Here is a 12,706-nt window from a genome sequence, read left to right as displayed (position 1 = left end):
GGCCAATCTACAGTCCTAATAAAATATAAAGAATTTAGTTTAATGCAGATTTAAGATGTACTCTTGTGTATTATGTGTAGAAACAAACCTTAAGAACTGTATCACATCCTCAAAATACAATTGACTTTAGTCCCTTTCCAGATCAGACATATAGAAAACAAATAAGCTGTGCAACAATGAACTGAAAAAATACATGCAGTAAAAAATGAAGTTCAGTAAATCTTAACTTGAATGTATATTTTGTGTATTAGCAGCCTATTCCAGGCACTGTCTATCGGTCCAAATGGAATGAGTATAACTATACATCCCTTGTGGTAGATGAATTAATAAATTTGAATGCATAGCTGTTCTTATTCTGATTTCCATCAAGCCCCCAAACTTCGTTTTAAACTTAGAGGACTTTAAAAGTGGTTGAGTAGGTATAGTTGCTTGACACACACATGAAAAAAACAGTGTTATTTGCACATATATTAATCATCTTACCAAGGTCACTGTCAACGGGTTGGAAAAATCTTCCTTTGTAGGCATAGCATAAGCAAGCTGCACCAGCACAGGAAGAACCAGGGGCACACTCTCAAGTGTGCTCCCAATTCTTCCTTCAGTAGAATATCATCTGACATTATATGTGATCAGGTGATTGACTAAAATGGCCCATCAGGGGTGGGAGAGCTTTGGGTTATCTACCCTTGCCTTAATCTGTTATGCTCATCTCCAATTTGCCTTGCTTTTATGATATGTTTATGGATTGTTTATGTTGTGAGCCACCCTTTGCATTGTCTTATGAGGGAAGGGAAAGGTACAAATATTGTAGGCTAACTACGTACTGGGAGACTGCTCTATGGCCTTCAGTAAGGCACTCTCTTTTATCCTTATGTCTCTCATCTGCAGTAACAAACATCCTACCTCAGGACTGTGAAGCACTTTGCATAAAAAAGGCTGAATAAATGAGAACTAGTTCCAAATCAAACAAAGCCCCTGCACTATACAAAAGAGAGTGAGAGCACAGAAAAGCACCAAAAATGGATTTCCTATATTTGGTACATGGCAACACAGGTATTCTCTAAGTATGTCGCCTTTAAATTAATGTGAAGAATGTGTGCGTATGTGTGTCATCATAAGGAGAGAAACTCAACATTGACTTTCACATGCACACCCACAGAGGTTGAGGAATTTACATTTCATTTTTGAGCCCGAGGAGATGTCACCCTATGAAAAGTTATGTCAATCCAAGTAACTGGGGATAAAGTTTGAACATCCAAATCCATTGTTCACGAAAGAGTTTACACTACAGTTGCTCGTTACACACCCAATTGCTCTGTGCTATGGGCCCAAAGTTCTGACAAAACCACTAGCATTCATTACAAGCCTGGGCCATGAGTCAGTACAGCCAGCCCATGGATGTCTTTAACAGGAAAACCAGTAAGTCAGAAAGGGAAAACCCAGAAATTCCACTGCCATTTCAAAAATGGTTTTAAAAATTTGTTCTAGTTTGCACACTGGTTTGGGAAGATTAACACATATTCCTGCTTCCCCTTAAAACAGAAACTGGTTAGAATGAGTTGAACACCCTTTTTTCCCCAAATGTGGTTGCATCACAGAGACACTAATGCAGTAAAACAGAAGTCCAAAACTTGTAACTAAATTATAGAGGTTATATTAAGTAATTTTTAGGAACATAAGATATGTTCCTAAACATTATTAAGTAATTTATAGGAACATAAGATATATATCAGGAAGCATACTAGCACCAAACTCCCTTTGTAGTCCAACAGTACTATCCATGCACAAGAGAGAGATATCAAAAGGCTTAGGGAATCTAAAGGGGTTTTTTTTGAGAAAATGGCTCAGGATTAGGGGAACCCCCAAAACAATAGAACTGGCTATGCTCATAAATAAATTTGTCTAATTCTCTTTTGAAGCCATCTAACCCATAATGTACTGATGGCCATCCTAACCTCTTATGGGAGCGAATTCCATAGTTTAACTATGTGTTGTGTGAAGGACTTTCTTTTGTCTGTCCTAAAACTTCCAACATTCAACTTCACTAGACGTCCCCAAGTTCAAGGGTTTTAAGAGAGGGAGAAAAACTTTTCTCCATCCACTTTCTTCATGGCATGCATAGTTTCGTACACCTCTGTCATGTCACCTCGTACTCACCTTTTCTCTAAACTAAAAAGCCTCAAATGTTGTAACCTTTCCTGATAGGGGAGTTGCTCCATCCCCTGGATTATTTTGGTTGACCTTTTCTGAATGTTTTCCACCTCTCCAATATTCTTTTTGAGGTAAGGCAATCAGAAATGAACACAGTATTCCAAGTGTGATTGTACCTTTTTATTTTCTCTTCCTTTCCTAACGATTCCTACCATGGATTTTGCCTTTTTCCTAGCTGCTGCACACTGAGTTGACATCTTCATCAAGCTATCCACTATGACTCCATGATCTCGTTCTTGCCACAGTTCAGACCTAATGAGCATATATGTGAAATTAAGCTTTTTTCGACCTGATGCACATCTCTTTACACTGAACTGCATTTGCCATTTTATTGCCCATTCACTCAGTTTGGAGAGACTGGAGGTGGGGAATGATGGGGCAGTAGGGGGAACAGAATAGAGTATTCTGGAAAAGATCATGGTTGGTTGGCCTGACAGGAGCACTCCACATTACAACATTTTGTTCCAGGTTCCATTTGTTTACTTACATACACAAACACTGACCAATCTGCTTTCAGTGAGAAATGAATGCGACTTATTCTGTAACAATGTCAACTTTTACACCACATTTAATGTTAGATTGAAAGCAGGAAGCAATAAAGCAGTATCAAAAATAAAAGTATGAAGTGTCTCTCAGATATAGAAACATAAGAATATAAAAACACAGAATGAGCCCTACTGGGTCAGGCCAATAGCCCATCTAGTCTAGCATCCTGTTCTCACAGATGCCTATGGGAATCCTGCAAGCAGAGAGGAGCTCAACAGCAATCTCACCTTATTTATGATTCCTAGCAACTGGTATTCAGAGGCATATTACCTCCGATACTGGAGGTAGAGCATAGCCATCATGACTACTAGCCACTGAGAGCTTTATCCTCCATGAATTTGTTAATACACTTTAAAAGTCATCCAAGTTGGTGGGCCATGACTACAATTTGTGGGAGCGATTTTTCTATCATTTAAATATGCACTGTGTGAAGACGTCCTCTCATTTGTCAGTCCTGAATCATCCAACATTGAACTGGGTGACCCTGGGGTTCTAGCATGATGCAAGAGGAAGAAGAATGCCTCTGACTTTTTCCACATTCACCACACAATTATATAAAGTTCTTCCATATATCTCTTTATCTGTCTTTTTTCCAAACGAAAAAGCCGTATATATTTGAACTTTTCCTCATAGGGAAAGAAATACGAAAGATTCAGAAACCAAATAAAGTCATCACTTTGAACAAGCAGAAGGGAAGGTACAGACAGCATCATTTTAACAATTACATACTGTATTTACCTTTTTATGGAGAGCATGAAATTCACTATATCGCTTTTCAACGAAGTGCTTTCTTCCATTCGTTAGTACCTCTATCTTAAAGACCTGTAAAAACAATTCAGAAGATCACTTTAAATACTTAAAACCCTGCTCCTGATATGTTAGCTTTGTGATATGTTCATAGGAAAGAATTACTACAGTAGGGCCCCACTCATACGGTGGGTTATGTTCCAGACCCCCGCCCAAAAGCAAAACCCACTGAAAAGCGGAACTCATTCAATAGAATGGCACCCGATGCCCCAAAAACGCCATTAAAGCAGAACAAGCACCGTATGCGTGGGGCCTTACTCTAACTGAAAGCTGCCGTATTAGCAGAATGCCGCGAAGCAAGCTGCCGCAAAGCGGGGCCCTACTGTATAGCTGATTCTTCACCATCACCACCCAAACACAGGATGTAGAGGAGATACTGTGGTGTAGCACTGATTAATGATTATGGGATTGTATTCAACTGACTTTTACTCAGAGGAGATCCACTGAAATTAATGGACCAAAGTTAGTTATGGTTATTAATTTCAATGGGTCTACTCTGAGTAAAAGTGAGTTGAATGTAACCTATGCTGACTAAATACTCTGCTAACCAGTTGGTTCCGCAAATACATCTAAAGATAATTGAGATTTGTGATAATTAAAAAACAATTAATATATTAAAAGCAAAAGGAAAAAAAGGAAAACAACTAAGAGTATCTGCATCTTTCAGTGGTGTGCTATATAGTACTTCAACAACGGTACACATGTACAGTTCAGTGACAGAAGTAGCATGTCTTGTAGGACACATATGATACAAATGTAAAGACTACATTGTAGGTTAATTTCCACCTAACCTACATATTCATCTGTAGTCTCAGCTGGGCCTGCTCTACTGTTTACACCATTAAAAAAAAGTGGTTTAGGTTCATTTTCTTTGCATAATGTGTATGACAGCTTTTGCTGCTGCCTGTGGAAGGTTGAAAGGCCAGCTGAAGATGCTCTCTAGTTCCATTAATTAGTAGCCACTAACATGACATTTTCTTGATTTTCAGGTCACTGGGTCAGATCTCAGGACAGGAGTCAAGAAATATCTCAACACTCTCATGAAAGCATAACCTAGTAAAACCAAGGCCAGTAGGAAAGCATAATGAAAGGCCATCTCTACTCTAATCCATTGTGCCTACCATCAAATTTGTTGAATTAGGAAGCACTTGAATTAGAGAGAAAGAACATCAGTTCAGGACCCAATTGTAGACCAGAAACTACTGATTTTAAAAAATAATTTGAAAAAGGAATTTGGCTTACTGCTGAGTAAAAAGGAAAGGGGAGGAGCAGATCAGATATGATTCACTGGGTTTCTGGGTGTCACAAGTGGGAAGAGTGCTGTTGCACTCAGGTCCTGATTGCAGGTTTCCCATAGGCATCTAGTTGGCCACTGTGAGAACAGGATGCTGGACTAGATTCAGCAGGGCTCTTCCTATGTTCTTATAAGCTTCTCCCCGGGAGCCAGCATGTTTGTGTAAAGCCATGGTTTAGCTTAGCATTATGTGTGAACATGGTCAGTATATCTGAATACCACTGCACCTCTTCTCTGCTTCTCGGAGAATACTTTTAGCCCTCTAAAGTAGTCCATTCACATTACATGGAGAGATTGCTGTAAGATTCAGCACATCAGATCATGTACTGGAATCTGTATTGCAATAGATGGCACATGTGTGATCACCTTCACCTTTCCTCTCCCTCTTCTTATACTAATTACACAGGCTTAAGCCATTGATGCCAATGGTCATACGTATTCTTCAAATTCTCTGCACTGACAATCACGCTAAAAACTGAATGCCTTAAGTCTTATAATTTGCTGCATTGGCACAGATATGGGCCAACAACTACAGCTGTTTGATATTCTTGGCTTTCTGTACGATTTAGTCTGTTTTGAGCTCAGTCACAGATCAAGGTGCAATACATGTTGCTGGAGACTTTTCAAATAAATATTCTGGAGATCTGGGAAACATTATACATCCTTATCAATTATTTTGGTGCTGGTCGTCAACAACTGACAACAATTACATGGGACCATGTTGATTGCAACAATTTCCCCAAACTACAAAGTAGTTTCCATTATTTGTCTGAGTAATAATTATTGTTTTATGAACTTGCTTGCGGCAGGGTAAGAAGTCAGGATTGTACCTGTTTGCACCTGCTGCCCCACTTCCCTTATAAACAAGAACATAAAAAAGCAATAGAACCATTGAGTTGGAAGGGGCCTATAAGACCATTGAGTCCAACCTCCTGCTCAATGCAGGAATCCAAATTAAAGCATACCTGACAGGTGGCTGTCCAGCTGCCTCTTGAATGCCTCCAGCATTGGAGACCCCACCATCTCCCTACGTAATTGGTTCCATTGTTGTACCATGTGTGTTATGTGCCTTCAAGTCAATTACAACTTATGGTGACCATATGAATAAGCAACCTCCAATAGCAACTGTTGTAAACCATCTTGTTCAGATCTGTAAGTTTAGGTCTGTGGGTTCCTTTATGGAATCAATCCGTCTCTTGTTTGGTCTTCCTCTTTTTCTACTCCCTTCTGTTTTTACCAGCATTATTGTCTTTTCTAGTGAATCACATCTTCTCATTATGTGTCCAAAGTATGATAACCTCAGTTTCATCATCTAGTGATAGTTCTGGTTTAATTTGTTCTAACACCCAATTATTTGTCTTTTTCGCAGTCCATGGTGTTCACAAAACTCTTCTCCAACACCACATTTCAAATGAGTTGATTTTTTTCTTATCCACTTTGTTCACTGTCCAGCTTTCACATTCATACATAAAGATCGGAAATACCATGGTCGGAATGATCCTGATTTTGGTGTTCAGTGATACATCTTTGCATCTGAGGATCTTTTGTAGTTCTCTCTTAGCAGCCCTTCCCAGTCCTAGCCGCCTTCTGATTTCTTGACTATTGTCTCCATTTTGGTTAATGACTACACCAAGGTATTGATATTCCTTGACAAGTTCAATGTCCTCATTATCAACTCTGATGTTACATAAATCTGCTGTTGTTGTTACTTTAGTTAGAAAGTTTTTCTTGATGTTCAGTCGAAATCTGGCTTCCTGCAACTTGAGTCCATTATTCCGTATCCTGCACTCATGGACAATTGCGAAGAGATCCTGGCCTTCCTCTGTGTAGTAACCTTTCAAGTACTTGAAAAGTGCTATTGTATCTCCCCTCAGTCTTCTCTTCTCAGGGCTAAACATGCCCAGTTTTTTCAGTCCTTCTTAAAGTGCAGTGTTCAGAAGTGGACACAGTATTCAAGATGAGGCCTAACCAGCGCCGAATAGAGGGGAACTAGTACTTCACGTGACTTGGAAACGATACCTCTGTTAATGCAGCCTAAAAGAGCATTTGCCTTTTTTTACAGCCATATCACACTGTTGGCTCATATTCATCTTGTGATCCTTCTCACATATTGCTGAGCCAAATATGTTACCGTGCATTTGGTTTCTTTTTCCTAAGTGTAGAATTTTGCACTTATCCCTGTTAAATTTCATTCTGTTGTTTTCAGCCCAGTGCTCTGGCCTATCATGATCCCTTCGAATTTTGTTTCTGTCTTCCAAGGTACTAGCTTTCCCTCCCAATTTGGGTCATCTGCAAATGTGATAAGCATTTCCTGCACATCCTCATCCAAGTCATTAATAAAAATGCTGAAGAGCACTGGGCTCAGGACTGAGACCCGAAGTACCCTGCTCATTACCTCTCCCCAGTTTGAGAAGGAACCACTGATAAGCACTGTTTGAGTACAATTCTGTACCCAACTGTGGATCCACCTGATAGTTGTTCCATCCAGCCCACATTTAGCTAGCTTGTTAATCAGAATATCAGGGGGCACTTTGTCAAAAGCTTTGCTGAAGCTGAGATATATTATGTCCACAGCATTCCCACAGTCTACAAGGGAGGTTACCTCATCAAAAAATGAGATAAGATTAGCGTGGCAACATTTGTTCCTGATAAATCCACGTTGGCTTCTAGTAATCACTGTATTGTTTTCAAGGTGCTTACAGATTGACCACTTTATAATCTGCTCCAGAATTTTCCCAGGGATCGGTGTCAGGCTGACTGGTCTGTAGTTCCCAGGTTTCTCCTTTTTGCCCTTTTGGAAGATAGGGACAACATTATCCCTCCTCCACCTCATCCGGCACTTCACCCATCCTCCACGACTTCACAAAGATAATAGACAGTGGTTCTGAGAGTTCTTCAGCCAGGTACTTCAATGCTCTAGGATGCAGTTCATCAGGCTCTGGAAGTTTGAACTCGTTCAAAGTGATTAGGTACTCTTTGACGATTTGTCTATCAATCTCAAGCTGCAGTCCTGCCCCTTCAACTTCATGTTTGCCAGAAGGGTCATAGACTGTTTTGGGAGAAGACTGAGACAAAGAAGGAATTGAGCACTTCTGCCTTTTCTTTGTCATCTGTTATTCTGCCATCCTCATTGAGTGGCTGTACCACGGTTTCTTTTCTGTCTTTTACTATGGACGTACCTGAAGAAAGCTTTTTTGTTGCTTTTGGCATCTCTCGCTAACCTCAGCTCATTCTCAGCTTTAGCCTTCCTAATGCCATACCTGCAATTCTGTGTTATCTGTCTATACTCTTCCTTTGTGGTCTGGCCTTCCTTCCACTTTCAGTATGTATCCTTTTTCTGTTTTCAGGTCATCTCTAAGTTTTCTGTGAGGCTACACTGGCTTCTTCTGCTGTCTTCCCTCTTTTTTCCTTGATGGAATTGTTTGCCATTGTGCCTTTAGAATTTCCTTTTTTAGAAACTCCCACACATCTTAAACTCCTTTTCTTGTTAGAGTTGCTTGCTACAGAACCTTACTTACCATTGTTCTGAGTTTATTAAAATCAGCTTTCCTGGACATGTGGCTACTCTCAGCTTTTGCTTCCTTTACAATCAAGAACTCAAGTATAGCTTGGTCACTTTCCCCCAGAGTTCCCGTAACTGCCACTTCATCTACCAAGTCTACTGGATAGAGTCAAGGATAGCCAATCCTCTAGTTGCTTTGTCCACTTTCTATAGGAGAAAGTTATGTCCAACACAAGTCAGGAATTTCTTGGAGGGGCTGTGTTTGGCAGAATTTGCCTCCCAACAGATATCGGGGTAACTGACGTCCCCCATTACTACTACATCATGCCTCCTTGAAACACTGGCAATTTGCTTTGCAAAAGTTTCATCCTCGTCTTCTCCTTGATTGGGTAGTCAGTAGAGACTCCAACCACCATGTTCCTTTTATTCCTTGCCCCATTTATTTTAATCCAGATGCTCTCAGTGGAGCTACACAGCTCATCCTCTTGTATTTCTGTGCAGGGATACAAATTTTTAACATATAACGCAACTCTGCCTCCTTTTCTATTCCTTCTGTTCTGTTTGAACAAGTTATATCCTTCAATCGCTGAATTCCAGTTATGGGAATCCACCAAGTTTCAGTTATGCCCATCAAGTCATATTACTCACCCGTATTAAGAGTTCAACTTCATCCTGTTCGTTTCCTATACTCTGGTCAATAGTATACAGACACTGAAGTACATGTGATTTATAGTCTGCCTTCCTACATTTTTATGAATACTATTACTGGGCCCCGTTAGAGCCATTCTCTCAGCTCCTCTTACTGTGCACAAAGCCTTTGTTAGTCATTACTGCCAAGTTTACATCTCCCTCCCCCTTAGGATTCAGCAGTCCTTCTTCCAGGAAGCACAGCCTGTGGCCCAGAATCCAAATCTCTTGCACCGGCGCCACATTCGTAGCCAGTCATTCACCTGGAGTATTTTTCTTTTCCTTTTTACTCCTCATCTAAGTACCAGAAGGATGGATGAGAAAACTATCTGGGCCCCAAAGTCCTTGAGTTTCCTTCCCAGAGCTTCAAATCTGACATGATTTCTTCATAGCTCCGTTTGGCAGTATTATTCGTTCCCACATGGATGAGAAGAAAGGGATATCTGTCCATAGGCTTTATGAGCAATGGCAATGCTTCCATTACATCTCTAATCCATCTTCCAGGGACAGAGGATACCTGATGAGTCCATGGATCTTCTAGGCATACTTGGGTTTCAATCCCACACAGTAGGGAGTCTCCCACTCCTCCTCCTCCTCTTCCTCTCTTCTTGTTGTTGTGGAACATGGTTTCATTGCCTCTGCTTAACTGAGCTTCAGCCTCTCACTTGCTGTCGCATTGGGTCTCTCGTAATTCTTTCCCTGAAAGCTGTCCTCCAGTCTCATCTTCAAGTGCCTGGAATCAATTCTGTAGTTCCACTGATGAAGGGTGTCTTTTAGCTCTTCTGCTCCTAATTGTCACCCTTTTCCACAGAGTTTCCTCCACTTCATTGTTGCTCTCCACAAGAGTCGCCTCTTCTGCTTCAACATGTTGCTGTTCTTCCGCCTCCTGTACCTCTCTTTGCTGTTGTTGTTCCAGCATTCTATCTAAGAACTCTTCGTCATCTCTTACACTTTTCAGTGTGGCCACCCGCTGTTTAAGGACCCTCACTTTTTCTTCCAACAGCACCACCAGCTTGAACGTGTTGCATGTGTACACTACGTTGTTCTCAGGCAAGAAAACAAACATTGCACACACATTGCAGGCACCACCGCTGGAATGTCCTTCCCATCCATAGTCTCTACTGCCTTTTCTTTCTTTCTTTCTTTCTTTCTTTCTTTCTTTCTTTCTTTCTTTCTTTCTTTCTTTCTTTCTTTCTTCTTGTAATGGAATGACCTGGGCTTTGTACTGTCCTCCTTCAGGGTAAATAAGTGAGTCTCACTGGTATGTGGTACACCGTAAGGAAAAACATTTTTTTAGGGTCCTCCCCTTTGACCTCCCCCACTGATTTCATGAGTCAGGCAGGTGGGAGGGGTCTGGTTGAAGACGAATCTGAAGATGAGTTATTGGACTGGGAGGCCGGGGTGGGGGATGACAGCGGGGTGAACTCACGGGATGCCCCAACCCCTGTTTCAGATGGTACAGTTTCCCCCACTCCCGACTTTCCTGCAGAATTTCCACCTAGCTCATTGGACACACTCCAACAGGACACCCCCCCAGGGCCCACCTCTGAGACACAGCTGGGCACGCTGGACATTTCCCTGCCTAGTGCTGCCCAGTTTCCCATGCCTGAACTGAATGTTAGAAACCCCTATCCATCAGAGGGGGAGTTGGAGATCAAACCACCTTCGCCTCACAAGCAGAGACACCAGAGGCAGGAGGTTCAACAGGCAAAGCTGAGAAGGAGCCTCCGTGTGCACACGCAACCCAAGCCTACTTAAGCTGACTCAGGGGGCAACCCAGTTGCTGAGTCAACATCTTAGTGGCACCTTAGCATGCTTAGTCAGGGCCAAATTTGCTAGCAAGCTTAGTTAGGTTAATGAGGCGTACTGCTTTCAATGTATCTATAACTTTAATAAAAAGAGAAAAAACCACAGATAAGTCGATGCCTTGAGTCCTTCAACGACAGGCAGGACAGCTGAACTCCTCTGCCAAACTCCTGTTAGCTCCCCCTGTTCTTCCACTCTGTTTGCCCACTCTCTGAGAGCTGGCTCTCTTGTATATCCTCCGAACCGGCTGACACAACTTCCCCTGCTCTGCTCAGTTAGGAGTCAGGAAAGAGAATGAAAACTTCCAGCACACGCTGCTGCTCCTGGTTGCACTCAGCAGCTATCAGGCCGTGTCCTTTCCAATCAAGCTGCTATGGAGCCCTTCAGAGCACATGGACAGAGCCCTCTGTTGTCTGTCTCTTCCTCCCTACACCTCCTCTGCCAAACTCCTGTTTGCTCATTCTGTTTGCTCTCTCTCTCTGAGAACTGGCTCATTTGTTTATCCTCCGGACCAATTGACACAGCTCCCTCTGCTCTGCCCAGTTAAGAAATTAGACCAAAGGCCCATCTAGTCCAACATTCTTTCAGTGGTACAGTAGATGCCAATGGGAAGGCTGTAAGCAGGACCTGGATGCAACAACAATACAGCACCTGGTATTCAGAAGCACACTGCCTCTGAAAGTGAAGGTAGAACATAGCCATTGTGGCTAGTAACTACTGACTGTTATAATGTCAGAAAGCGCTTATACTCACACATATATACACAGGCTCCTTTTTGACATTTTGCTAAAAGAGAATATGACAGTTTGTGCAACAGAACTATATCCCCTCTCTTCCCACATTCAGAAAACATCTGAAAAGTGCTATACTTTTTGCTATGAATTCATATATATCCTGAAGATTTATGTATAAAAGGAAGGGAAAATAGTCTAACAGCTAAACATTTTCAGGATTTGTTAAATATGAACATGCTTGTAGAAAGTTTCATAATAAGCAGCAAAAGTCATCTATTAAAGATCTTATCAAACTATACGTAATGATTTTATAGCCATTTAAAACCTAACAATTGTGTTTATATGACAATGAACAGTCCTCATATAAAATATGCATACATTTACTGTGCCATACTCTTACTTTAAAGATTCAGAACCGTGCCCCTCCCAATCAGAATTGGGAACATGAAATTCAGGGAGGAGATTAACCATTTCCCCCTGTGCTGCCGTTGCTGCAACATTTGGTTTTCTCCCCTTGCCCCCAACAAAAAGAAGCTGCTTTGCCCCAAAATAGAAACAGCCACTTGTACAAATGTCAGTTTCCTTCAAGGGAAATGGCAGCTTAGGGGGGGTAGTGATTTTCACCAGGAGTACACGGAGGGAGAGTTAAGAATGTTCCCCACAAACTATGGTCGTAGTCGTGACCAGTTCGACTCCTCCCCCCAACAGCTGTAACTTTTAAAGTAAATACAAAACATGTTAGCTGCATATACACATTTAACCTATTATCTGGTTTGGTCTTTCTAACTATCAGCAAATAAAATGTGCAGTACAACGGATTGCCTTTTAATGGGATAAACAGTAAATGGTATAATTAGCTTAGCCTTGAGAAGACTGAGGGGAAATATGATAGCACTCTTCAAGTACTTGAAAGGTTGTCACACAGAGGAAGGCCAGGATCTCTTTTCAATCATCCCAGAGTGCAGGACACAGAACAATGGGCTCAAGTTACAGAAAGCCAGATTTCAGCTGAACATCAGGAAAAAACTTTGAGCACTATGACAATGGAACCAATTACCTAGGAAGGTGGAGGCCTCTCCAACACTAGAGGCATACAAGAGGCAGCTGGATAGCCACCTG

General features: G+C 41.5%; 1 protein-coding gene across 4 annotated transcripts in view; it reads right to left on the bottom strand.

The window, feature by feature from the left end:
• Positions 1-12,706, bottom strand: part of SNX24 (sorting nexin 24) — a 111,346-nt gene that overhangs the window by 51,187 nt on the left and 47,453 nt on the right. For 2 of the 4 annotated variants that reach the window (XM_061607440.1, XM_061607467.1), the window contains exons 2-3: positions 3,496-3,579; positions 2,328-2,463 (exon numbers count right to left, since the gene is read on the bottom strand). In XM_061607440.1, coding sequence (XP_061463424.1) covers positions 2,328-2,463; positions 3,496-3,554 — 195 coding nt within the window. In that variant the 5' untranslated portion in view covers positions 3,555-3,579. The remainder of the gene's footprint in view (positions 1-2,327; positions 2,464-3,495; positions 3,580-12,706) is intronic. The other 2 variants (XM_061607471.1, XM_061607475.1) reach the window with 1 other exon arrangement.

Source organism: Rhineura floridana, chromosome 1, assembly GCF_030035675.1.
Source record: "Rhineura floridana isolate rRhiFlo1 chromosome 1, rRhiFlo1.hap2, whole genome shotgun sequence".
Lineage (NCBI taxonomy): Eukaryota > Metazoa > Chordata > Lepidosauria > Squamata > Rhineuridae > Rhineura > Rhineura floridana.
Note: the sequence above shows the minus strand (reverse complement) of the source record. Positions and strands in the feature narration are given on the sequence as shown.